At 33.5% G+C, this 26,881-nt stretch overlaps 3 protein-coding genes and 1 long non-coding RNA gene across 4 annotated transcripts; 3 read left to right on the plus strand and 1 right to left on the minus strand.

Moving 5' to 3' along the window:
- Positions 1–11,074: 11,074 nt before the first annotated feature.
- LOC142545302 (uncharacterized) lies at positions 11,075–14,112 on the plus strand. Its single transcript, XM_075652413.1, has 6 exons — positions 11,075–11,460; positions 11,828–11,889; positions 12,333–12,468; positions 12,536–12,608; positions 13,372–13,437; positions 13,709–14,112. Exons 1-6 carry the CDS (start codon positions 11,105–11,107, stop codon positions 13,913–13,915), a joined length of 900 nt encoding a protein of 299 aa, XP_075508528.1. The 5' UTR covers positions 11,075–11,104; the 3' UTR covers positions 13,916–14,112.
- A 172-nt stretch (positions 14,113–14,284) lies between these two features.
- On the plus strand, positions 14,285–15,209 carry LOC142545303 (uncharacterized). The gene is made up of 2 exons (XR_012820249.1): positions 14,285–14,892; positions 14,991–15,209. It is a non-coding gene; the product is annotated as an uncharacterized LOC142545303 (long non-coding RNA).
- A 2,175-nt stretch (positions 15,210–17,384) lies between these two features.
- LOC142545304 (putative WRKY transcription factor 53) lies at positions 17,385–19,256 on the plus strand. The gene is made up of 3 exons (XM_075652415.1): positions 17,385–18,007; positions 18,097–18,225; positions 18,489–19,256. The coding sequence occupies exons 1-3, from the start codon at positions 17,679–17,681 to the stop codon at positions 19,141–19,143; spliced, it is 1,113 nt and encodes a 370-aa protein (XP_075508530.1). The 5' UTR covers positions 17,385–17,678; the 3' UTR covers positions 19,144–19,256.
- Positions 19,257–20,905: 1,649 nt separating this feature from the next.
- Positions 20,906–26,225, minus strand: LOC142545305 (uncharacterized). Its single transcript, XM_075652416.1, has 5 exons — positions 25,492–26,225; positions 22,781–25,079; positions 22,085–22,145; positions 21,716–21,936; positions 20,906–21,215 (listed from the first exon to the last, which is right to left on the minus strand). Exons 1-5 carry the CDS (start codon positions 25,625–25,627, stop codon positions 21,161–21,163), a joined length of 2,772 nt encoding a protein of 923 aa, XP_075508531.1. The 5' UTR covers positions 25,628–26,225; the 3' UTR covers positions 20,906–21,160.
- Between the last annotated feature and the right edge of the window lie 656 nt (positions 26,226–26,881).

The following is a 26,881-nucleotide window of genomic DNA, read 5'->3' on the forward strand; positions in this document are numbered from 1 at the left end:
GTTTGTCATATTAAAAAAAAGTTTAATTATATTTAAATATTACATACATCTCCCTTGATATTATGGAAATAACAAATAATTTTGATAATTTTTAATATTACTTACACCCCTCATGTTATTGTTTTTATTATATTTAATATCTTTAAAATATATAAGGTAAATACAAACCTAAACAGATAAAACGTAAGATAAATACAAACTTAATGAGTGTGTTCACAATTTCACAAGTTATTACAATTTATTTCTTCATTTTTACAAACCTAAGGGGTAAATGTAATATTTAAATATAATTGAATTTTTTATAATTATCACAAAACTATATCTAATTATCTCTTTAATTTAATATAATATTTTAACTACTATTTATTTCATTTTGGGAAAGTTGAATATTTGATTGTGTATTTATTAATGTATATTTTTACTATGCTTTCTTTTTTTCCATCACTACAAAAAAAATTCTACCTAGCGACGGTTTATTCCGTCGCTTATCTAATTAGCGACATTTTTAATCAATAAATGTCCTCGGTTATCCACTCAACTAATCGTACTCTTATTATTTTCTCTGCAAAATTGCAGTAGCTATATATCGACTGAATGTTTTATGAGTACATCAAGGGATGAAGATAATAAACTTTTTTATTAAAACAAATTAATTTAATTACTTTTAGATTAAAAAAATAATCACAGCTCAACTTACAAACTGAAAATGCATCAAACTAATTATTACATATAATGGAGTAATTCAATGGCTGTACACTCAAGACCGAAAGATCTTGGAATGATAGCATTTTAGAATATTGACATTTTGAAAGGTGTTTGTTTTTTAGCATTCGTTAATTTAAATCTAATTACGAACAATATTTTAAAAATAAATGATTAATTGTGCCTAAACCGTTTTTAAAAAAATCGCCCCCTCCCCCCTATATAATATATATATATATATATATATATTAAGTCGCATAATTAATTAATTTAATTACAAATCACATAATTAATTAATCTAATTACTAATTAAGCATTCTATTTAGTGTTGACTTTACAAGCACAAGCGTGTGATTGACAATATTGTATATGTGTGATCGTACAAAATCTGATATAAAGAAGGGAGAAAGTTGGAGTCAGAATCATGGGAGGATACATGAGGCGATCCGGTATTCAACAATATTACTAACTGGAAATCTTGATTAATCAGGGTTAATTTTAGGTAAAATCACTATTTTGATTTTATAACTTTCAATTTTGGCAATTTAATTTAGTCGTTTTTTTTTAATTGGGAGTAATCAATGCATTTTCCTGTGACACGTCGAAAAAAGACGAAAATTACCAAAAAAATAATACAATAAATAGTTGACTAAACGAGTAGTTAGTTTTTCTTTTCGATTTTTTTGCTAATATTTGCATTAATTTAGTTGAAGTAGGAGGATATATACATGACTCGAGTTTAATTGATGGTATAGATAGACTCACCTTTAATCACGGGATGTAACATAAATTTTTTCTTTATCCTCAAATATTTTTTTATTTTCCTCTAACTTGCGATTTACTTAATAATATAATTATATTTGGTCCAAAATTTATAACACTAAAAAGGGAGCTAGCAACAAAAGTCCAAGGCAAAAACTTGTGTGAGATGATCTCACGAGTCGTATTTTATGAGACAGATCTCTTATTTGTGTCATCCATGAAAAAATGTTATATTTTATGCTAAGAGTATTACTTTTTATTGTGAATATCGGTAGGTTTGACCCGTCTCACAGATAAAGATTCGTGAGATCGTATCACAAGAGACCTACTCAAATCCAAATACCTCATACTGTATTTCTACACAAGACAGCCTACTAACATGTATAAATAGGCACCTACTACCCCTGCCACCATTCCTTATAGGGAGTCAAATAGAATACAAATTTCTTTCACAATGGATGACACAAAAAGCGAGCTGCATTTTGTTTTCATGAACTATGATCCAGAGTATGAAAGGCTTCGCTCCAGCAAGTAAATTCTTTCTCATCTGCACTGCGTGCTTCTCTCTCTCTCTCTCTGTGTGTGTGTGTGTGTGTGTGTGTCTTTTTATCATACAATATTATTTACTGTGTAAAAATTATCAGAACAAAGAGAGGAGGAAATGAACTTGATCTGTACTTGAGTAGAAAACATGAACAGCTTTTGGCCAAGAACTTCCAGCCCGGAACCTATAATAAAACCCTCTCTTTGGTTATCGTCGATGGCTTCGCCGTCGAAATTACTGATGATCAGGTTCGTATATTAAAACCAGGAACCAACTACTTACAAAATGCAAATAACAAAAGAATAAATTCTGGCATTTGCATATGTAGTGTATTCAGTCTAAATTTTGGGTGTTTTCATATATAGTTTAATGAAATTTATACTTTGTCTTCTGTGTTTGGATTTGCAGGCAAAAATGCTTAGATCTGACAAAGAGGTGAGAATTGTGGAGAAAAATCAAGAACTGGCTTAAATGATGCTGGTGATATTTTAATTATTACCAAAAATGGCATTTTCAAATGCTAATGTCAAGAAGTTTTGAAGTTGGGTAATTATCACATTATACAACTTCCTCCCAATTTTCAATGTCGTCTATTGGATCTTGAGATTATGGTCTGCGAAAACTTGAGTTAAATTATATTTCTTCACATATGACCTACATATTCATTTTATCTGATCGTTGGTACTCATAAATTTTAAATTATTAAATAGTTGTTTCTCCATGTTTTTTGTACGCATATTTTTATTACATATTATCTCTTAAAAAAATCAAACAATTTAGATAAGAACCGATTAAAATTTGCAATATGTTTATCACTAATAACTAATATTGTTTTTGATGTTCAGTTTCTTGATTTTTAAAATTTTTCTATTAGGCAGTTTCTTGATTTTAGATCTACATAAAAAGTTTATCTTTTTCCTAGTTAATCTGAGGTAAAAAAATTTAAATTAAAAATAATAAAAATATATTAAAAATCTGAAATTTTGAATATTTCTTCAACACCGTGAAGTCTAAAATTCGGCACATCATTGCGCAGAATATGAATCTTATCTTACTGAATCAAATCAAGAACTGATTCCATCAATATGTAGACAATTTAAATTGGAAGATTCAGTTTAAATCGAAAACATTTCATATCCAAATATTATATCCATTCTAATTAATTATAACTATTTATATTCCAATTAAGACATCGAACCTCCAGTAGCAAGAATAATTCTATATTCTTATACACTGGTTAGTTATGCAGCTCGGGGAAAGAGTTCCATATAACAAGACACAAAAACTATCGATATTACTCTAGCAACCATTGCCTGGAAAAAAATCATCATTTCATGAAGTAATAAAAATTATACAAGTTAATCATTATAAGTCGATATTGAGCGTAAAAACCGAACGAAAAAACTGATTGACATAAAGAGAGTCCGTTGAAAATAATAATAATAATAATAATAATAATAATAATAATAATAATAATAATAATAATAATAAATAGGGTTAGAAACTAAAAAGAAATAAATAGGACTGAAAAAAATTAATTTCACAAAAAAACCAACTAATTAATTGGTGTGCATGGTTTCATTATTAACAGGTTTGAGTATTCTGAAGTACCAACTAATTGTGTTTTCAGTAAAATTAAACACAAAGTTTAAATTATTTTATTGAAGAGAATTGGCCATATTTTAAAGTCTCCAATAATTAATCAAGAAAGGAGTTATCAATGCACGCACAAGCGGTGGCTGATCATCTAGTAATCGGGGGTGATCAATTGAATTTGAAAATTAGCAAGAATTTTTTTAAATAAATTATTATAACGGGAGATGAGATGTTTTGTTTTAACGTAGACTCGAACTCGCATCTCATTCTTGTTGGGAGATTTTTAAGCAAATTTATGCAATTTTTTTCGGAAAACTAAGTTTCGGCACGATAAATACGATAAATCACGCCTATAAACCATTGGTGAGTAAAATAACGAGTCGGGACGGCATCCGCTATGGACAAACAATTGGTGAAAAAGAATTAAGAGAAAAGAAAAGGAGAGATTCCTGGAGCAATGAGTCTCTTGTTGAAGCTTTGCATCAAACAAATTTGGTACGCACATATGGTCATATCAATACGGAGATGTGATACATTTCTTGTACAATCGTATTTCAGAATCACACTTTATATAGTTAAGGTTACAAAGAGAACAAGACACGATTACTCCTACTGTGCTTCCATTTTTCGACTAAATTCGAAACGGAAAAGGCTGCCATATATTTTTTTTTCTTCGTGGGGGGTCCTCTTCTTGCTTGTACAGTTGCCCACATCACATGCAATGATGTAAATTTAAACTACAGAAAATTTAATTATATTGTTTTTGAATTTTAAGTCCCCACATTTTCTCTTTATATATTCCATCCACACATAGCAAGCCTGAATTCTTTTCTTAATTTCTTACAGGTTTTGTCAATGTCCTCATTTCACTACCACACATTTTGTTTATTGTGTAAATATGTATTGTTTGACCTGGTCGAAAAATTGTCCGTTAGATTTCTACACAACACTTTCATGGGATCAGTAACATGAAGATAACATGACTCAAGAAACTACGTTAATTAGCGAATTTGAAGTCGAGACAAAAGAGAACTCTTTGTCATTAAAATGAATTTCCCATGGGCGAATCCACCCTTGCGCTAGAGTCGGCTCCAGCCCCACCTATTTTTTTTAAAGTTAATATTTCTAAATTTTAAATTTTCTCATTCCATATTGAAAATAGAACAAATTATTTATAAGTTTTATTTTTTATTTTTTTAGTCTCATGTTTAAAAATTAAAAATAAAACAACTCTCACAAATAATAATGCATTACTGTTTATTGGTTGATTTATTGTCGTATGTTATGAAATTATGCAACTTTGAAATAAAAATTCAACGACTCTAAAATTATATTGAATAGTTGTGATTATTCGAGTTGCAATAATATTGTCTTATGATGTATATGAGTTTTGGAGTTTGAATTTTTACCCTAAAATTCTATTGTTGCATATTTTTGGAATAATAATCAATTGGTTGAAATGTATAATGATTATTAGTGTGCAATTATTATTGAGTTTGTTTTGTGATTTTTTTTTTATTTATAATAACCGAAAATTGAATAAGTATGAAATTTGAAAAATAATTCTTTGTTGTAAAATTTTGGAAATATTGAATTTTTCTAGTCAAGTTACTCAGGGAATGAAGAAAATAAAACAATCAAGTTATTTTTAAACCAAAAGAGCATATATCAACAAATAACGGGCAAACATTTAATTACAGTCACTGAGTAAATAAAATATCGGTTTCAACCAAAATAACAGGCCAAAATGAATTAATTTCAAAATTCGGTTCGGTGCTGGTGTGCAATAATTGTCCCTATTAGATAGAGCAATCGAACCATGACTTTGGGCTGTTCTGCTTAAAATATTTGAGTTGCACCTTTACCACCAGATATAACATTTGATAAAGCTGCAAACGTTTGGTCCTACATTCAGTTTATTCGGAAGTTTGGTTTAAATTTTTTAAAATATAAGTTTGTTCGGTTCGATTTCAATTTTTAATAAAACTTCAATTAACCTAACAAACTAATTTTTTATAAATAAAATTAATATTATTAAATTTTTTAATAAAGTTTATAAAAATATAAATATTATAATTTTTAATAAAATTTAATAGACAATAGTACTACACTTAAAAATATTTTTTAATAAATAAAACTTAAATTTATTTAATCCAATTTTTATATTGCACTTTTTTTTTTATTTAAAACATGATTATTTTAAAAAAAATTCTAAAATTTTGGTTAATTGTGTTACTGACCTGAAATAATCGATTTTTTCGATTTTGTTTGTTAGGATTTCGTAGTAAAATTCGGTCGGTTCTGTTTGTCGAAAAAAGTTTGGTTAATTCGATTTTAGAATATTCGGTTCAATTTTAATTGAATATATTATTGTCTAACACATGATGGAGCCATGCCCAGGTATTTATGAATCCTGGCTCCGCTCCTTTCTTTTTCTCTTATATATTGTTCACGGGATATGACAATTGTCTAATAAGATACAATGACTTACAACTTGTAATATTAGCACTACAAATCTAGAGTTCAGAAAATCATGAAGCAAACTCTTTTTTGAAAAGAAAGAAAGAAGAAGAAGAATTTCAATATAAATGCAAATGTTCTTCCTTTATTTTTTATCATCTCGAAAGTAATGTTATTTTATTTATTAAGTATGTTAATTCATTCATATGGATTGATAAACAAGTCACAAATATCAAAAATATGACCAAAATTTATCTTTTGGTGGCAAATATACATGAAAACTCGCAACTCTTTTCAGCGTCTATGCGCCATTTTACGGGCGCCTCCCTCACAGCCCTGTAAAATTCCAAGGTACGGAGGGGCACTTAGGCGCCTCCCTTACGGCCTAGATTGTTTCAAGCCGCTCTCCTACCGCATGGAACATTTTGAGTTTTATAGACTTCTTAACTCAATTTTCAATATTGATTAAGCTTTTAAATTCATCCTTAAAAAATGTAGTTGTATGTGTTTGTGAATATATAATTTTTGTAGGAAATATGTATTTTGTGACGTAAAACTTTTAAATTACAAAACTAATATATAATTTAAATTATTAATTTTTTTAATAAAATTAAAAAGTATTATTTTGGGGCAATTCATATTAGTTAACAAAATTATATTTGATATTATGTAATTTGAGAACAAGGACTATCTTTCTGTCGCTGGTTATTTGAAAGCGCGGCTTGAATATTTAGGGATCTAAATTATGACAAACAAGTTGAAACGAATAATTCAAAATTTAATTGATTTACTTGATAATAGCTGGCAAATGAATAAACTAGTAAGGTATCGCTAGCATTCCTTGGTTTTTTGTTTGTTTGTTTTTTTTCATGATTTGGATCTAAAGTTCAATCACGTTTGATTCATTAATTAGGTTAAAAATAAATATTAATTGGGGAGGGATTAATACTCTAATTTCTATTAATTAATTTCATTATTTAGTAAAGATATAAATAAAATAATAAGTTCTGTTTGGTAGACGGAGTGAACTTAAAGACTTTTAACTACATGCCTCGATCGGATCTCTATCGAGTCAGTGACAACTGAAGTGCAGATTTTTTCGTTGCTCTATATTTATAAATTTATGACTCAAGTTCATTCAAGTGTGTCACTAAAGATATATATATATATATATATATATACACACACACACACGTTTGGTGACCGAACATTAAATTTTATTTAAATGGCTCGCATGTGCATATATTACATGGTACTTTTTGACTTGTTCACTCTTGTGCTCGTGCGAGCAACTAATTAATATATTACATAAATACTGTCTCATATGTAAATTTTTGTGAGATAAATCTTTGATACCAATCAACTCGTGAAAATATATTTATTATGTCAAAATTATCAAATTTTATGATAATTATGAACTAAGTTCTCATCTCACTATATATATATATATATATATGAATTAAAAACACATGGCTATCATTCAAGGACGTGCTATATACAATATGACAGCTCATAAAATTATTAAAATCCAAGCATAGACCCTATGTATATCGTCAAAGATATTACAATAACTCACGTTTAAACTAAGGGTTGTTCGCCGACTCTAAAGCAAAGTGCTTCACTTTTTTATTTTAAAAAATCATTTGTTATTGTTTCTCAACTCCAAATTCTGCTTCTGCATTATCCTCTTTTATGAATTAAATATATAGGATCGAGCGTTTACCGTTTTACCAAAAGTTGTAGCTCGTAGTAATAGTGCAACTCAAATCTTTAAACCGCACAACAGCTCAAGCACCACGATTCGACCGCTCTACCAAACAGTGACAATTATTGCATCCAACAATCTGTCTACCAATAATTGCACTCATTGCAATCAATAGGAATCGAACCCGTGACCTTGGCTCTGATACCAATTGTAGGGCGCTTTACCAAAAGCTATAGCTCGTAGTAATGGTGTAACTCAAATCTTTTAAACCGCACAGCAGCTCAAGCACCACGATTCGATCGCTCTACCAAACAGAAACAATTATTGCACCCAACAAAATAACTTCTCTAAAAACATAATCTTTTACAAAACACATATATAGAATGACAAAAATATCAACAGTTATAAAATTTAAAACGTACGATGATTATATTTCATTAATATCTATTTTCAAATTACAAATAATATAACGTGTAAGTTTTTTGTGAGACAGTCAAGCGGATATTTATTCGTGAGACGTGTAAATTCTGTTCATATTTATAATAAAAACAAATTTTTGGTATTAAAAATAAGACAAAAATTTGTGTGAGACGGTCTCACGGGTCGTATTTTGTGAGACATATCTCTTATTTGGATCATCCATAAAAAATATTATTTATGCTAAGAATATTATATTTTATTGTTAATATCGGTAGGGTTGACCCGTCTCACAGATAAAGAGTCGTGAGACCGTCTCAAAAGAGACATACTTTAAAAATAATATTTTTTTATGAATGACCTTAATAGAATATTTGTCTCATAAAAATGATCAATGAGACAATCTCACCTAATTTTTTTGTTTACAATTATATTATTATTATTATATAAGTGTGTGCAGACTATTTGTCCATATTGAGGTCAAAAAAAATTGTATGGACTCTAATTACTTGGATGATTAATAGGTGTTTTAGTCTCTTTTGTTAACAAATGAACAAGTATACCAACATATATCATAAAAGCTCACAAAAAATTTCGAATATAAAATAAAAAGAGTTCGTATCTTGTAAGATGATTCAACATATTTATATATTTTGATCAGTCAACTCGATCTAGACCTACCATGAAAAATATTATACCATAAAAAATAATAATTTTTATATAATTTGTATCGATTAAGAGATACGCCTAACAAAATAGTTTTTGTGAAAATGAAAATGAAAATGAGTATAAATAATATTCATTTTTGGGCAATTAGCGCCGATCCCGAGGCATACGTTTGTCGTAAAACCTCGATATCAGTGGCTTGAAAAAGAACAGATTGATAATGCAAACAGAAATTTGACCAAAACAAGATTTGTTCCTTCTCCATGTAGAGCTTCTGGCCTTAGCCATTCATTACTTCATTATAACAGTAAACATCCTACTGTGATTATAATTTCAAGATGGCTATGATCAGAAGCCCTTGAGGGAGAGGGGACAACTGATGCTTTGAAATCATACACATCACTCTTCGTTCGAGTTGAGATTTGGCTTGTTACATGCCCACATATATATATAACCTGAGAAATTGAAAAGAGGGCACTAAAATTAAATATTTTAAGGAAAATTGTATCGCAAATCGGTGGGGTTTCCATATCTTTGGCACTATCGGGACACACCATACCCCATATCCTATTTTAAAAAAGGTCCAAGATTTGCTAAAAAGGTTAAAGCCAAATTGTTAGATATGCTATATATCCAATGGATCGAATTGCCAGATCTGATGTAAATCATGAGGCTCTAGAAATAGAGAAAAATAATTAGTTTCGTGTTGCCAGTTCGTCTTTTATCAAATGTGATATAGCATAAACCCAGTGTTAATAACACTCCACTTTATAATATTACTCATATTTATAAAATTTGTGCACATAGCGAGCACCGCTTAGATCATGAATGAGATGATGAATTATGCATAATATAAGGATGATAAATTAATATATTTGATGAGATAATGATGCATGACACTCATATTTTATAGAACAAGAACCAAACATTAGACAAAATAAATACGAATAATCAATCAATATTTTATCGTCACGACAAGAGGTCATGTAACATCTATTTTATTCATATTTGTAAGTGCGTGTGTGTGTCTCTATCTATATATATATATATATATATATAAATTTGAAACAGAGGTTTGGCTCCTGAGAACACCGAGTGGACAATCTGATTAATTATCATTTCTTGGACACGTTTATTTGACATTTTTTGGTTCCTTCTTTATTGACTTATCTCTTCATTTTGTTCTGTGAATCTCTTTATACCCAATCGAATGGACTTGTTGCAGAGGGCATAAGGGATCGTAGAAATCATATATATCCGTTTCGCAGTTTGGCATCTTAAGTTATCCCCAATTTTGATTATGGTTGACGACTTGGAGTGGCGAAAAATGGAAAGCACGGAAGGAGGGGTTGATGTTACATTATAGAATTAGGTTCGAAAAACTAGGTAGAAAAGTAGTGGGCCTTGTTAAATTAGGTTATGTTGGGGCCTTCAATAAAAAAATATATGCTTTTTATAATTCCAAAAATTTATGATGCTTTATTTTGGCAATATATGAAATTATAATGTAGTGGCTTTTATATCTGTCTATATATTATATTACATATGACAAATAGATGATATATTTTCAATTTTTTAAAACTAAATCATTGTATAATTTTAAATAAAAAACTATCAATTTTAATCATGTATGTATTTCATGGTGATATTTTTAGTTATATATCTTTTGTTAAATCAATTATATATATATTGTCTATACGATCAGTTTGGTTGTTTTTTTTTTCTCAAAATCATGTAACTAAATGACTTATGTTATTGTTAAATTTTATAATTACGTGATTAAAAAAAGAATATGTTTCTTGTGAGACGGTCTCACGAATCTTTATTGTGAGATGTGTCAACCCTACTTATATTCACAATAAAAAGTAATATTCTTAGTATAAAAAGTAATATTTTTTCATGGAAAATCCAAATAAGAAATCTGTCTCACTAAATACGACCCGTGAGACCGTCTCACACAAGTTTTTGCCATAAAAAAATTACTCGTAATATCTGTGTATGCTTAACAATATAATTATAAAAAATTAACAATGATATTATGATTTCGAGAAAAAAACTAATCACTATACATAATTTCTGAATTACAACTGATTAAAAAAAAACTAAAAATATCATACTATTTAACTGAAATTGACATTTGGCATTTAAATATGTATGTTGTGTTTATTATTATTATTATTATGACAAAACTTTATATATGTATTTATCTCGGACCGTCGATTGAGGTCCCTTCTTTCCCCCGTGTAATCAAAATGTTATGGGCAATGTATTGCAACACGTGTGCATTTTGGCAAAATCCTCAATTTGATTGGCGCGAAAATCTAATTCGGATTTCGGATGAGAACAGACGAACTAGGGTTTCCAATTACAATTCGAGTCAGTTGCACAAAAATCAGAAAAAATCAATCCAACAGTGCGCCACGGAAATGGCTTCGAAACGCAAGCGCATTAACAGGAACGAACCTAAAAAAGAAGAAATTAAAGAGCAACCACAGATAGAGGAGGGAGCTCAGAAAATTTGTGCGATTACAAAGAAGGCAGATCAATCACCTGTTATTGTCTTTGCTCATGGGGCTGGTGCTCCTTCCTCCTCGGATTGGATGAGTAGGTAGGTTCTCCGATCCATACATTCTACATATGTGTGTGTGTGTCTCTCTCATGGATCTCTTCATGGTGGAGTGTGAGGTGTCTACCGTGTCGCCTTCTCTTTCGCAGCTTTTTGTATGTTTCGCTAAATGCTGCGTCGCCTTCTCTTTCAAGTGATGGATTTTGCTGGGCGGAACCGTGCCGGAATTGTGTTTTCGTGTATGTGAGTGGAGGAGGGAGAGGTAGCCCTTGTGATTTCGGAGATTCAAAATAATATTAATAATGTTCTCTCATACATTTTGCCGACTCAAAGGGGAGGAATGGGATTACTTTCTCTTGCCTATTTTATAGTTTCAAGAAGGTTATGTCTTGAACTGTTATGTTTGCAGATGGAAAGATATGCTGGCCGAGGCCTTAAATGCTGTTGAAGTAGTGACATTCGACTACCCTTGTAAGTGTAGCAAGGTTAGACATATCACGAATGTAGGATCATACTATTAAAGTGAAAACCTATTCATTATTCTACTCCCACTAGCTCGAGCTTTTGGGACATGTTGGATATCATAGGCAGGTGGTCAATTTTTTCATATCTCGTGTGCAATACCAGATAATTTTGTTAAGCTGGTCCTGGGTGGCATTTATTGCCTGTACTCGACCAACCTACCTTCTATATTATGCATATTTCCCAGTATGTATAAGGGCATGTTGAACTACAAAACTATTGATTGTGCACTGCAGTCTCTCATGTTTCTGTACTAGGGCTTCAAATACATATCTATGTAAGTTGGAGAGATTTCAGGGTTGAAGAATCATTGCCATCTGAACAATTTTTTGAGTAACTATTTTGTGCTCCAGACCAAAGATCTAACTGATTGTAGATTGAGCTGTTTGCAGACTTTTCTGGAGGAAAGCGAAGATCTCCTCCGAAGGCCGAAAAGTTGGTTGATTTTCATTGTGATGGAGTAAGAGAGACCATGACTAAGTACCCTGGCCATCCACTAGTTTTGGCAGGGAAATCTATGGGATCAAGGTAAATTGGTGTGTATTATCTTCACTAGGTGAACTGCCTACAATGTATTTCTTCTTTCAATGACCAGGGTCAGCTGCATGGTTGCTGGCAAAAGTGACATTTCAGCTTCTGCTATAATTTGTTTGGGATACCCTCTAAAGGTTTGGCACTCTTTCGTGGTACAGTTAGTGCACCGTTTTACATAGACTTAAGATCTAGCTGCTTCTAGCCGTGATGCCTGTGAAAGCATCAATCGGTAGCACATTTCCTGTAGCTTCTATGCATGATCTTGATGGACCTGCATGCTTATTTTCGTAGAACCTGACAGTATGTTGGTAATTATCCTTCTCATATAGCATGATACCAGATTATTTCACTTTCTATGCTCCTTCTGATCAACAGACTCTAGTCATGCCATGTTTTTTTTAATTAACAAACCTTTTCATCTCTTTATATCTTAGTCTTAATATAATATAATGTATAATATGAGTGATCTGGATGAACTGAAGGCATCTCATTTAATCCTTAAAAGATGGTGAGCATCTTAAACTGCAAAACCCTATGGTGTAGGACTGTAGGTAATTAATTGGACCAATAGTATAAGATTTCATCTTGATTACTCGAGTACTGATGTTTTGTACTCAGAGTCTTAAGTTCCATAAAACTACCTAAATTCTACGGAAATCAAGTTGCGGATCCGTTGATCTGTATTAACATCTGTGAATCCTTTGTTTGTGAAAATAATCTTCTTTTGTGTTTTTTTGAATAAGTACCATTCAGATTTTTTTTATCCCAAATTAGAATAAAGCAAAATTGATATGCACTTGTTTCGATGAATTTAGTTCTCTAAAGTTTCAGTGTGATGCCTTCTACAATTTTCATGTGCCTGAAGAGCAATGTCTTACTTGATATATCGATTTTTAGGGCACCAATGGCACATTACGAGATGAAACGCTTCTGCAACTTACAGTCCCTGTTATGTTTGTGCAGGTAAAAAGCATCTATTCTGTTTATGATTACTATTGACATGCTTTTAATATAGGCTGAATTTCAAGAATGTGACAGCTATGAAATTAATTAGGACTTTGATGCATGCGACTAGTTAGAGATTCTTAGAAGTTTATTGGCTTATAATCAACTTTTAAAATATATTAATTAGTGATCTGTTGTATTAAAGTCTATGGTCGGTATTATTTGCCTACGGAAAGCGAGAATTGTACAGTACTCGGATATTTCATATGACCTGCTGTTTTTCTTGAAGGGTAGCAAAGATGGACTCTGTCCACTAGACAAGTTGGAAGCTGTAATGAAGAAAATGAAATGCGTTAACAAGTTGCATGTGATTGATGGGGGTGATCACTCTTTCAAAATCGGGAAGAAGTATTTGCTTTCTGTTGGATCCAGTCAAGAAGAAAAAGAAAACAAAGCTGTTGAGGCAACAGCAACGTTTGTTTCTTTAGCACTGTAAGAGAGAGCTAATCTCTTGGTATGTAACTGTCACGAGGAGGTTACTTGGTCTTAATGTGGTCAAACTTTTGCTACCTTCTTTTGTGATTTTAATATGTAAGTAATTTGTAGGGAATCTACTTGGTATTTTTAAGTTTCTAAACAGTGTTGTCAACTTTTATCTTTACTTTAAAGTTACAAGGGAATATGGTTCTGTTTGATCTTCTCGTCAATTTGGGCTTGATGCATTAATTTAATTTGGCCTCGCCATTGTTCATGGATCCTATTGGAGCCGGATGGTTAGCACTGGCAGCTTTTCATGTAATAAAAAGATATTTGCATACACTCCGCTCTATGTATGAATTAATTCGAGTAACAATGGCCCATGAAATATGATAAGCATCGAATCATGTATGGTTTCATTCAGATTGATGCCAACTTGCGATCACCTGTCGTGGGAATCTGAAATAGCCTTCTCTTTTATCAAGTAAAAGTAGATGCAAAGTGTGATTTAACACAAAGTTAGAGAATCCAACTATTCCGAGAATCACTATCTATATGTAAGCCAAGCAATTCAAACCGCATCACAAACCAAAAACCAGAGCTTTTCCTTCATAGATTTTTAATCCTATGGCCTCAATCAAGAACCACAGGCCATCAGAGCAAACTAAAACCAGTAATAACAATGAGCATTCTTTTACTCACAAAGTGAAGGAAATGGCGCAATCCGCATGTAAAATATTCACTCATCAACAACACCAAGAATCTGCCACAAATAATCACACACAAAATTTTCCAACCAATGGGACTCCACAACATGGTGCAAAAATGGAGAAGACGAAGATGAAGACGAAAAAATCAGATGGGAGTGGTGGAAATTGCATGCCAAAGATGCGGGAACACATGAAGAACATGAAGAATAAGAAGAATAGGGAAGACAAACATAGCGACAATTCGAGCAGCAGTGACAGTGATGATGAGAAGAAGTCTCACAGAAAGGTGAACCTCTTTGCACCCCAATCTTTGCTGTTACTATTATTCATATATCGGAAATTTGAACTGATCGATCAATGTTGCTTTTTATTTTGTGTATGCAGAATTAAGGGACGGGCATCTTCAAGTACCAAGAGAGGTGATTTCCATGCACGCCTAGTTTGATAAGCAGAGTCACCTTCCCATAACAATAACACAATCTAAATGTCAAAAGCACGTAAATATTTAAATATTGGGAGTGTGCTCTATATGGTAGAAAGAAATAAAATCTGTGTGTTTGTAATAATGATTCCATCGATCGGTCTTGTTATTATTTTGTTGCATCTTTTTGTATTTTTATAAATATTATATATGCGATGATTATGCAAATATAAATATATAATCACGTAGTCATAAATTTTTAATATCATATATTATGATTAACGGGTCATTTTGACCCCTTTTAGAAATTTTGTTTCGTTAAAATTTCATATATTAATTAGATTAATAAAAAAAAGTCGTATTATTGCAAATTGCACTTTGTGTGTCTTTAATTTTATCATAAATTGCTACTTGCTCCATTAACCAACGCATTAATTTTTTTTTATATGAAAAAATAGAACATTATGGCTTATACTATATATAATTGGGCTTTAACCTGGGCCTCCAAGATGATCGAAGTGTAAATTGGGCCTTCTTAGTCTATTGACGTTGTTTTCGGTACGTTTGAGCTTTGATGTTTATGTCAATTTCAACAAAACGTGGAAAATACATTATAATCGAATATTATAAGCTTATTTAGCTGCCCACCATCACACACTCTACGTAACGTAAAAATAATTTTCCACATTTGTAACTTATTTTTCAGAGAAAATAGTTGATTTTTTTATATATCATGTATCCTGGATATTAGAACTATAGTAAAAAAATTTAAACAGCAAAGATAAAAAAAATTGGATTTGTGTTTGAACAATAGCTTCCTGCAAAATAAGTTGATCTTTGCTCTTCTAAAAGAAATAGAGTAAATGTAAATAAAAGAAATGCACAAAAGACAAAATTGTTTTCAATCACGTCTTAAACTTTGTTTCGTGCGTACGTATCTTGTTCATTAGAAATTAATGAACTAATTCCAAATGTTTTAAGTAACTTTTATTGACTTTGCATGAATTTGGTCCCCATATTTACAATTTACAGGATTGATGGTCTTACCAGAAATAGAATGAGATGGCTGCTTAATTTGATGCTACTCTTAATTGTTCAATGTAACTTTCATGTGCGTTTATGCATTAAGCAACATGAATAATCAATAAATCTCTTTTAAATTGTGAACATTAACGGTCTCCCTTTAACTTTTTTCGAAAAGATATATTTGGTATAACTAATTTTTATGTGTGAGATGAATAAATCATGCTCATATTTAAAAAAATAATAATATTTTTGATATAAAAAAATAATATTTTTCACATATAACCAAAATAAAATATTTATTTCACAAAATTTACAGTTTCAGCGTAGTTTTTTTTCCCTTGTCCTTGAACAATGTGTCACAAACGACGCACCAATTGAGGCCCTCTCATTTACTCAATGCTATCAAATAACGCGGCATTTGAAAATTTCTTGATGCCTTGGTATTATTATTTTGTAATAAAATCTATCACTTTCGTCAAAATTAAAATATTTGACTCCATTTTCTTCCCACGCATTATTTCTTTAAGTTTTGAATTGGTCAGCACTTGAACCTTCCAAACTAGGGTTGTATTCACAAAATTTATTACAAGAAGGGAATAGCACCTTTTGAACTAATAATTAATATATAAACCGTGACTAGCGTGCTATTATAAAAAATATCATATTAATTAATAAATAAAATATAGATTAGACCAAAACCTTCTTCTTGATTCAGTTTCGCTAATCATTAAAAATTTACACATCTCTTTGTAATTGAACTGTTTTTGAATCATAAAACTTATGACGGAATACATTAATGTAATTATCAAATATCATATGCTTCCCGACGCTAAAGAAATCTGATTTTTTCTAATCTAAACTTCAAAACTGAGCCAGAAGCTTAAGATGAGGCGACAACAATTTTGAGGAGATAATTTAGAGGATCTTGAAGATACACGGTTGAGTTTATACGATACTTGTAACGATGTTCCGAATATATTTTAATATAAAATGATGAATCAATTGTCTGAATTCAAAATAAAAACACGTGGATCTATAACATGTCTTTGATCTAACCAATGCGAGGCCATACGTTCGATGAACAACTCCTAAGCTCTCGAAATCGAGACGTTTGTGTTACTCTACACTACAGAAATCTTTCGAAGGTTTGAATTGGTCATCACTTGACTTTTTGGCTACTTTCCAAACAATCACCATTATGAATGAGATTTATGACCAAAGATTGGTCCACGCAGAAAAAATACTCAGTTTCTCGGTCAAAATTCAACTCTTTCACCTCGCTCTTTTCTTTTCTTAGGTTTCTTTAATTTCGAAAGAGTCCACTTCCTACTTCAACAGCGTCTCCTATACACATATACATACACCCTTCTCCTTTCCTATAAATATAACATCCAAAACACCCTCCTTCACAGCAAAAAGAAACGGCCTTAAAAAATGGAATAGCCATGCTGTTTTGTCCATTTACCTAATCTTCTGAACTATCCAGATCCTATTATTTCTTATATTTATGAGAGAAAACTGATACTGCTTTATAACTTGAATAGTTATACCGTTTTACAGTTCCGTCGTGTCGTGCGAAGTGAGCCATATTTCCTATACAAGAATAGGGAGGAAAAATACAAGAAATGGAGAGTCCTGTAAACTGGGAATATCAGACACTTATCAATGAGCTCACTCAAGGAATGGAGAAAGCGAAGCAGCTTCGGTTTTATCTGTTCACGTCGTCTCCGAACCAAGCTCAGGACTTGCTAATTCAGAGGATTTTGTCTTCTTATGAAAAGGCTCTGTTGATTCTGAAATGGAGTGGATCAAAACAGCAAGATCAAGTTTTTATGACAGCGGCAACATCAGTTGCGCTCGAGTCTCGGGTATCGGTTGATGGAAGTCCAAGAAGTGAGGGTTTGAACAAGAATTTCGGGGATCATAATGATTACGTTAATCCCTCAAAGAAAAGGTGAAACTTTCAATAAAAGATGGATATCTCGTTGACATTATTTGTGTCTGCGTGTGTGTTCACTCTGTTACTTCATTTAATAATAACAGAAAGCAGCAGCACACTTGGACCGAACAAGTGAGAGTTTACTCTGACAGTGGACTTGAAGGCCCTACCGATGATGGATTTAGTTGGAGAAAGTATGGGCAAAAGGACATTTTGGGAGCTAAATATCCTAGGTATGTATACTCCCTGTTTCCTACTTGGAACGCATTCATTACACGTGAGGATGGGTGATCAAGCAGAAGGGCAAGGTCGACAACCGTTCCTTCGAATGCAAATTTTTTGAAATTTTATGCTCATTTTTTTTTCGAAATGCAAGTTTTACAGTCAAAATCCTACACGTGAGATATTTGGCTCTCGAGCCTGGTTTGATTATCTTGTTCCAGCATAATATTATTCTTATCCGAACAAAACTGATGCAAGTGGATCCATTTTGTAGGAGCTACTATCGATGTACGTACCGTCAGGTTCAAGATTGTTGGGCGACGAAGCAAGTGCAAAGATCTGATGACGATCCGACCGTATTCGATATCACTTACAGAGGGACACACACTTGCAACCACTCCACTAATGCAATCCCACCACCAGCATCACCTGAAAAACAAGAAATGAAACATGGTATTTCTCACAGTCTTCATCAACCACAACAGCTGAATCAGACACTTTCCAGCTTGAAATCTAACCTCAGAGTCCACACTGAGGATTTAAACAATGATGAAACATCGGCCCACTTCTCTTTTCCATCAACATTTGCATCCTATGACAGGGAAAATCACTATTTTCCATTATCTGATCTTGTTGATGGAAACCACCAGGGGACGTATTCAGGAACATACTCGCCACTGTTTTTATCTCCAGCTGCCTCAGAGTCGAATTACTTCACTCCAGGAACTTATAACCCAATGAAGAGCAACTGGGGAGGTACTAATTTGCAGCATACAGAAGCTGATATTGCCGAGATAATGTCAACCCATGCTTCAACAACTAATTCCCCGATTGGAGGTGTGGAGTTTTCGATTGTTCCTGTTGGTGTCGACCCAAACTTCCCATTCGACACCACAGAATTTTTCACACATTCCAACTTTGAATGTTGACAATTATAGGAAATAAAGTGGTCCTGCTACTACCCTGATGTGTGGTCTTTGAAGGGGTTAAAATATGAAGAAGATAATCGTAGCAATACATATTCAGTGTTCATAGTTTTTTAGACTTTTTGTCATTCACCAGGAAGAACAAGCTTCTAAAGTTACTAGTTCAAATACAAGTGTTCATATCTAGAAACTCAAAAAAAAAAAAAAAAGCACTATAATATCCTCTTAGGTAGCATTCTAAATATAGATTTAGTCAAAGATCAGAGCATCAAATGCTCCAAGATTACCTCATCAAGAACCAATAAACCCTAACATATGAATAGATAAACAAAGCCAATTCCACAAATTTCTAAGATAAAGCTGCAAAGATTAGATAACTAATATAAGCCTTGAACAAGTCTTCGTGAAAAGTGTAATGGATAATAACAGATTTAACTTTATCCATGAATAATAAAGAGCTGGATCGTATTTCAATCATCCTAAGATGTAGATATACACCGCCAGCTAACAGTAACGATGGAGATGAGACATTACTTTCAATTATGCATTGAAGATTCATACTTTGATATGTCTCACAAGAATGTTCAAATCTTCTCATTTGAATTCTATAGTAAATCTAGTTCTGCAGACTTGTCCCCATCTTCAGCTGGCTTTTCATATAATTTACAGCCGTCTCCATGTCGTCAAGCTCACTCAATCCTAAATCCACCGTAACCGCATCCCATGCCGACCGCCCCTTCCCTAAAGCCTCGTTAATTCTCTCCTCCGAGTCAATCGGCGTCGCCACCATGATCCCTCCTCCATTCACACTATTGTCAGTCGCGGCCACGGAAGAAGAAGGATCGGCGAGGTAGCGCTTGAAAATGGAGTCGAATTCAGTATCTCCGTGGGCATAGACGTTGCCGGAACTAGAGAAAGTGATGACGAATGCCTGGGCGGCGAAGTTGTCTCAAAATTCAGAGGCCTTGACGCCGTTTTGTGAAGGTGGTGTGCAGCTCCTCTCTGTTCTCGATCAGCTTGATCCTCACCCTTCTCTTCTTCTTCTTCGGTTCCTTGATTCCGTCGATATCCATCACTTTTCTGGCACAATCTTTTGACATCGCTGGACTCATATTACCTCCTTCCGTAAGCAGAGAAGATTAAGGACGGCGAATGTACGAAACAGGGTAAACATGTATGCGTATGTGTGTGTGTGTATTCCTCTTATAGTAATTTTTAGATTACCCGACATAGTTGGGTACCCGATTGTTCGGGGGGTTTGGGTTTGGATTCCATTACCTAATTATTAGCACTCCATAGTTTAGGATAAGTTAACGGGTTGATGACATTGAATATGATAAATAATGCTATGATTATTAAAATATCGAGTATGATGTCAATAATTTTTAATAAATAATAATATATTTGATTGATGGAATAAATTTAAGATAAGATGATAAATTACGATTTTTTTTAATAATTAATGAATAAAAAAAGATAGATATACGAAAAATTAGAGTAGATCTCTTGTGACAATCTCACGAATTTTTATCTGTGAGACGGGTCAACTCTTCTGATATTTACAACAAAAGTAATACTCTTAGCATAAAAAATAATATTTTTTCATTGATGACCCAAATAAGATATCCGTCTCACAAAATACGACCCGTGAGACCGTCTCACACAAGTTTTTGCGGAAAGATTAATGCTACTTGATGGGATTTTGATTGCCCAATCCCAATTAAAGATGACAATTTCACCCACTCAAGAGTTCACTTGTATACAATGAATGAATACCATATCAAATAATCAACACTCTATTTGCAGAAATCAAATCAAATTAAATACAGCATTTGCTTTCATACATCGAATTGCAATAATGAAAAAACTTCTGCGATGCAAAATGGATAATATTTCACATATGCAACTGATAACAGATAACATAGGTGACACTTTTTTAGGTAATCAAACTATGACAAAACAGCTGCGTCATGTAAAGAACTGAGAACATTCTGACAAACTTTGCATCTAAATGCTGCAGTCAACCAAGATATAATGGAACTTTCATACCAAATCCATGCTGGGCCCTCTCGACCCTGTCGAAATATCAAGAATTGTTAGTGCATCCGTGTAAATTTTGACCTGAAGGATGATAAAGGCAATGGCAAAATAATGGTTAGTTTCAAGTGAATATGTTGACTGAAATCAGTAGAATTATTCGCGATTAGGAAATTCTGGACAATAATTTGGGGAAAGAGTGAATCGATTCTTGATCAAAGGGTTGAAAGATACTCATACAAAGAGTATCTGGGTGGCAGATGGTTTGTGAGACGGAGGTTTAAGCTACCCAAGGCAAATCAATCCCCTCGTAGGAGTTTTTCCAACAACTTCTTTGTTGATCCGATTATGCCAACCAAGAAAGCATGTGAAGTAAAGGAATGTGAATAAGAGGCAAAAGACTAGGGCCAAACACTGGAAGCTCTATCTCGAATGGCTCAACCCTGATTCACAAACTTGAGGTGCCTATGCCTGTGCTGGCATGGATCCGACCAAACATATATAATAGGGATTTCGAGAAAAAAGTTGCAGTTCTTACGTTGGGGCGAGTTTGCCAAGATCTAGTTCCTCTCCATTGCACTCATCAATCACCTTCCCTGATATCTCAATGTTATAAGACCGTTGTCGTGTGATGGGAAGACCTCTGCTAGAAAGCAAATCTAAATCTTTCTGGTTAAGTTCCCGCCCGTTGACAAAAATTCCAGTATTTCCAGCAGCACAATTTTTTGGCATTGGATAGTTGAATTCTTCAATATTTGGCTGCATAACATCAATCTAACTTCATCAATAACTTTTAATTAATAAGATCGTTAATTGCAATTTTTATTAGAAATATAATGACAATTCAAATACTTTAAGCTTGTTCAAGAATTGAAGATCTTATGCTTCAGACACTGGATGAACTCACCATGATAATGCCAAGACAAGGGTGGCTCATCACACCCCAAAAGCCCGCACGAATGTCGTACCTGGTTCAATAAAAGGGTGCAAAATCATTCATCGTGTTTAGTGTCGAAATGAAAATAATTGCAGCCATGCTTCTCATGATACTTTACGAGAAAGACAATAGATTATTTTGAAAAACAAAAGGACAGACACTTCTTGTCAGAAGACGGGTAAGGTGAATATATTCAAATGGAAATACGAACGCGGTTGTCAAGTCATCGTTCCATACAGTTTCAGCAAAACACGTTCTTCAACACTTCTACATGAACATGACTGTTTGACACCTTGTATCAGTTGCATGAATCAAGCTAAAACAGCATTTATAAACGGAAAAAAGGTATTTTCTTCATTATCTTGCAATAGTAAATAGAACGTTGGTCATGAAAATGCTTCAAATTTATTTTATTTCTCAGACTTCTCTAAGCTCATGTTCACTTACTAGTATCAATAGTGTCTCCTCAAAAGCCCTGTCTGAGCCGCGGAAATACACCTGATTTTTTTCTATTTTAATCTTCCAAATTTCATTCCGCCCTAAAAGGAAATTATAGCAAATGCCATGCTATAACAAAGATACATTTATTGAACAATATGTAAACAAATCTTAGATGGACACAATAATGCACTGAAATAAATGAAAGCTAATTCGAGGAGTATTTACCAGTATTCTCCAGGTTGGATTGGTCCTGCTAACTTTTCAGCCTTCTTAACCAAACGATCCAGTATTACATGCCCGTTAACAAAGACTAGAGCTCCGCCATCTTGTGCATTTTGGTTAGATTTTGTGAGGTCTCTGAAACTCTTTTTGATGAGACCTGCAAAGAAAGACTCGCCCCCTTTGTTGACCTTACGGTTATCTTCTTTACTTGTTTCCACTGAGTCCTGAGAAACACAGCTGTTAGAACATTCGTTTAAGGACACATCCATCTCGGTTGCCACTGTTGCTTCTGTCGCAGAATTTTGCCGAAAATTAGTCCCACCAAAGGCAATTCTCTCATGCTCAGATCGCTTGCTTCTGTTTCCATCGTCAGATTGCCTGAACACTTTAGTATCAGGAAAATGATTGGACTGTTCTTTAGTGGGCAATTCAGGATTTAGAGAGGACTTGACTTCTGTCACATTTTCTGGGCTTTGCTCATTCTTGAGGTGGCATGAAGTTGAAGAAAGAGGATCCTGCTGTTTCTCAGATTCACCAGATTTAGATTTCTTATCTATCGGAAAAAACTTGGCTTGCAAATCATCACAATCATTCGAGTCACAGTTCAAATCCGCACTATTTGTATCACCAGGCCAATATATCACATTTTCATCCACTGTGCCACTAGAACCCTCGTCAATCTCAGTTGGAAATTGGTCAACGTGCACAGAAACTGATCCAATACCTCCATTATTCCCAACCTCAAATGATATTATCGAAGAACAAGCCCCACATTTCATTTTATGTTGCATTTTTGCAGAAGAAATGCATTTTCTTGGCAATTTCAGTAACTCAAAGCAATTGCAGCAGGTAATAAAAGGTGCACCACCTGCAATTGAACGGCACACCCGTCCACTTCTATGACTTACTGCCATCTTTCTGGCATGATGGTAATTGGAGCGAATATTTTCAGAATCAACGTCACTTGAATTCATATGTAAAGACTGAAGAGAATTCAATCGATGCAGTCCCGAGCCTCCAAAATTATAACCAGGCAGTCCCTGTGGAGTAGGATATATAGAACCATGAAAATTCAAATTAGAAGGTTCATTTTGAAAACTTTGGTTACGAAAACCCAAGTGATCAACCTTAGGAGGTAAATGCAAGTTCTTATTATAGCAATGCACACACGAGCATGCGGGCTGGTGAAAAAAGTTCTCGTGTGAGTTTAATATGATTTGATCGTGATTGGCATCTGCGTAGTAACCAGGAAACTGCTCGTTATATGGCAGATGCATGTATTGAGACTCTGATTGGAGAGTCCGCCCACGAAGCATTTCTTGATGATGAGTGTCACCACGTGCCAAAAGATCGTGGGGGAACCCTCTTTGAGGACGTGATTCCCGACCACTTGAACCGTATCTATCTGTGTAAGGATTGAATCCAGCCATATGACCAAAATATGGAGATTCTAAATGATAGGGAGAAAGTGGTTTCTTGCCTAGGCCATGTGAATCAGTAAAGCCTTCTTGGACATAAGTAGCACGATTTCTACCATAATGATCGGATACAGTTGGAGAAACCATCCTCCGATCAGGAACCATTTTTTCCTTATGTCTGTCCGCCACATCACAAGACCGGCTAATTTGATCCTTCAACTCATCAAGTTTCCTTAGGAGCTCGTCTCGGTCGTTCTCCAAATTTTTAACTCTAGCTTGCCCATCAAAATCTGGATCCTGATATCTAGTCCTCTCACCATATTCATAATAAGAGTTCATTCCATGACTCGATGGCCCCTCACCACGGTAAAGATGATCGTTAAACCTCACTTGTGCCACAACACCTTTGACAGGAACTAAAGAGGCTGCCACATCCGGTTCCTCCATAGGTAATGGCTTTGACCTTAATGATTCCAATGGAGGCCTCATTTCTTTAACTGCTTGTTCACCATTATAATTTGTATATTCTAGCCCATTGGCATTCAAATCAAAGCCTCTTCCCTGATTAATATCACGAATCAGACCCGAACCATATGACCCGAGATCATCATTCTTGCTTTCCATTACTACCATCCTTTCTCTTTCCCGACTACTTATTTCAGAATCAGTTTTCGCTTCTCCATTTTCAACTCGCAAAGTGGAAATACCATCGGAAGACACTTTTTCGTTATGACTCCTCTCTGCCGTACGAAGCTCGGTTCCGTTTTCATTTTCCATTTCAACCTCAGAATTATGAACAATCCTACAGTCCCCGGAGATTCTTGGCCCCTTTACATCATTAGGCTTCTCGTACAATCTCTCTTCCAGAGTCCCCTTGTTTTTCGCTATAGAACAACATCAGACGATCAAAAAATTACATTCACAGAGAGGACAACACATCGCCCAAAAATTGAAGAAGAAAATTTACAAGTTCTAACATGACCTCATCCTGATCAATGGAAAAAATAAATCCCCTGCAGCTGATATGTCAACATTCCAATTCTAACAAGATAACCACAGATCAAGATTCACAACCTTTACCCTAAAAAATAAACATGGTTACTACCTTTGCATTGTCTTCGGAGAAAAAAAATCCAAATAAGACCATTTTTTCATCAATAAGATAGATAATCTTGAAAACCGATACTAATGAAGAAAACCAAAACTAGCCAAGGGACCTAACTAAGAGTTCTCCACATAGAGTAGCCTTTCTAGTAAACTTGCATATAGAACTAACAGAAAGATTACGAATTGTACCTTTGAGAACAGCACCACAGCCACCACATTGATACAGAGGGAAATCCGGGAGTTCTGGAAGGAGATTTTCACACTTGGGGCAGCGAACCAAACGTACCTTTGCGGCTTCCGCAGTCTTCCTATCTTCCAGCCCCATTTACTTCATCAAATCTTTGATTATTGATTGAATATTTTATGGACCAAATAAATAAATTAAACAGGTCATCAAGAATTAATCAAAACAGCGAAATTATAATAGTCAATATCTCAAAAGTCAACATAAATCTTGAAGCCCACCTCACCCAAATAGCATTAATACAATCCTCCAGCTAACCACAAAAATAAAATAATACACGAAATGGGATTTTCACAACGTTGCAAATGAAATTAATGCAAACAAGTGAACTGTCATATTCAAGACGTAAGGACAGTATACAACAGTGCAAAAAGAGTAGGAAATTGCTTGACTTCTGCTTCTAAAATTACAGGGTATTGAGTAACAGCACAACACAGCAAAATGGAGTCCAAGAACAAGCAAACAAAACAGTACTCTGATTCTTGCCTATAATGAGTGGGGTAAAAAACAGAAAATTATTTTATTGGCTTTTTTTACTTTAATTCAAAGCTGAGATTTTTGGGTTCCCAAGAAAAGGAGAAGCTGGGATTTGGAGGGAAGGGAATACGGTGGTGACTCGATTCCCGATTCTTTACTTTTCTGTGACAGAGTTCTCTCTTCGGCGACGTAGTTGTTATTACGACGTCGTATTTGACACAACAACCCTTCGGGCGTTAACCCACTGTCAAGATTCCTTTTTTTTTTTTTTTTTTAATTTTTCGGTATTCAAATCACCAAAAAGCCCCGTTAGGTTTCTTTAACTTGAAAAAATCGAATTTCACTTTTGAAAAAAATAATTTATGGATAATTGATTTCTAAATTTAATTTACTATTTTATTCACTATTTACTATATATTATAAAAGTATTCATTGACAATATTGTCACGCTTGACATTGTCTCGTTTAAACAGGTTGTATAATTTTTTAATAAAAATTATTTATCCATTATATTATTTGACTATTAATACATTAGTGAAGTGATTTATCGAATGATAATTGACAATTTTACCCATGAAGTTATATAGTTAAAACTTAATATTATATAATTTTGTCCAAAAAAACTCAATATTGTAATATACACGTATATTTTTTTGGAGCGAAAAGTTATGGGTTTTGCGAAATGTTGGGTCAGGTCGGAGATCATTTTAACAAAATTGACTCGTAAAACAGTCTCACAGAATTTTTTTATAGAAACGATCATAAACTATCAAATATATATATATATATATATATTTTCCATCCTGACGGAGAAGATTTTCCATCCTTCTCGGAAGTGGATATTAAAATACAATACAC

Source organism: Primulina tabacum, chromosome 5, assembly GCF_025594145.1.
Source record: "Primulina tabacum isolate GXHZ01 chromosome 5, ASM2559414v2, whole genome shotgun sequence".
NCBI lineage: Eukaryota > Viridiplantae > Streptophyta > Magnoliopsida > Lamiales > Gesneriaceae > Primulina > Primulina tabacum.

What these genes read in the sequence shown, in the direction of transcription:
- LOC142545302 (XM_075652413.1), top strand. Translation starts at nt 11,105, where the DNA reads ATGTTATGGGCAATGTATTGCAACACGTGTGCATTTTGGCAAAATCCT. An exon ending in TCCTCGGATTGGATGAGTAG is followed by an intron (nt 11,461 to 11,827) that starts GTAGGTTCTCCG and finishes TTATGTTTGCAG; the next exon opens with ATGGAAAGATATGCTGGCCG. An exon ending in AGTGACATTCGACTACCCTT is followed by an intron (nt 11,890 to 12,332) that starts GTAAGTGTAGCA and finishes AGCTGTTTGCAG; the next exon opens with ACTTTTCTGGAGGAAAGCGA.
- LOC142545304 (XM_075652415.1), top strand. Translation starts at nt 17,679, where the DNA reads ATGGAGAGTCCTGTAAACTGGGAATATCAGACACTTATCAATGAGCTC. An exon ending in GTTAATCCCTCAAAGAAAAG is followed by an intron (nt 18,008 to 18,096) that starts GTGAAACTTTCA and finishes TAATAATAACAG; the next exon opens with AAAGCAGCAGCACACTTGGA. An exon ending in TTGGGAGCTAAATATCCTAG is followed by an intron (nt 18,226 to 18,488) that starts GTATGTATACTC and finishes TCCATTTTGTAG; the next exon opens with GAGCTACTATCGATGTACGT.
- LOC142545305 (XM_075652416.1), bottom strand. Translation starts at nt 25,627, where the DNA reads ATGGGGCTGGAAGATAGGAAGACTGCGGAAGCCGCAAAGGTACGTTTG. An exon ending in CTGTGGTGCTGTTCTCAAAG is followed by an intron (nt 25,080 to 25,491) that starts GTACAATTCGTA and finishes GTTGTTCTATAG; the next exon opens with CGAAAAACAAGGGGACTCTG. An exon ending in ATCCAACCTGGAGAATACTG is followed by an intron (nt 22,146 to 22,780) that starts GTAAATACTCCT and finishes TTATTGAACCAG; the next exon opens with GTACGACATTCGTGCGGGCT.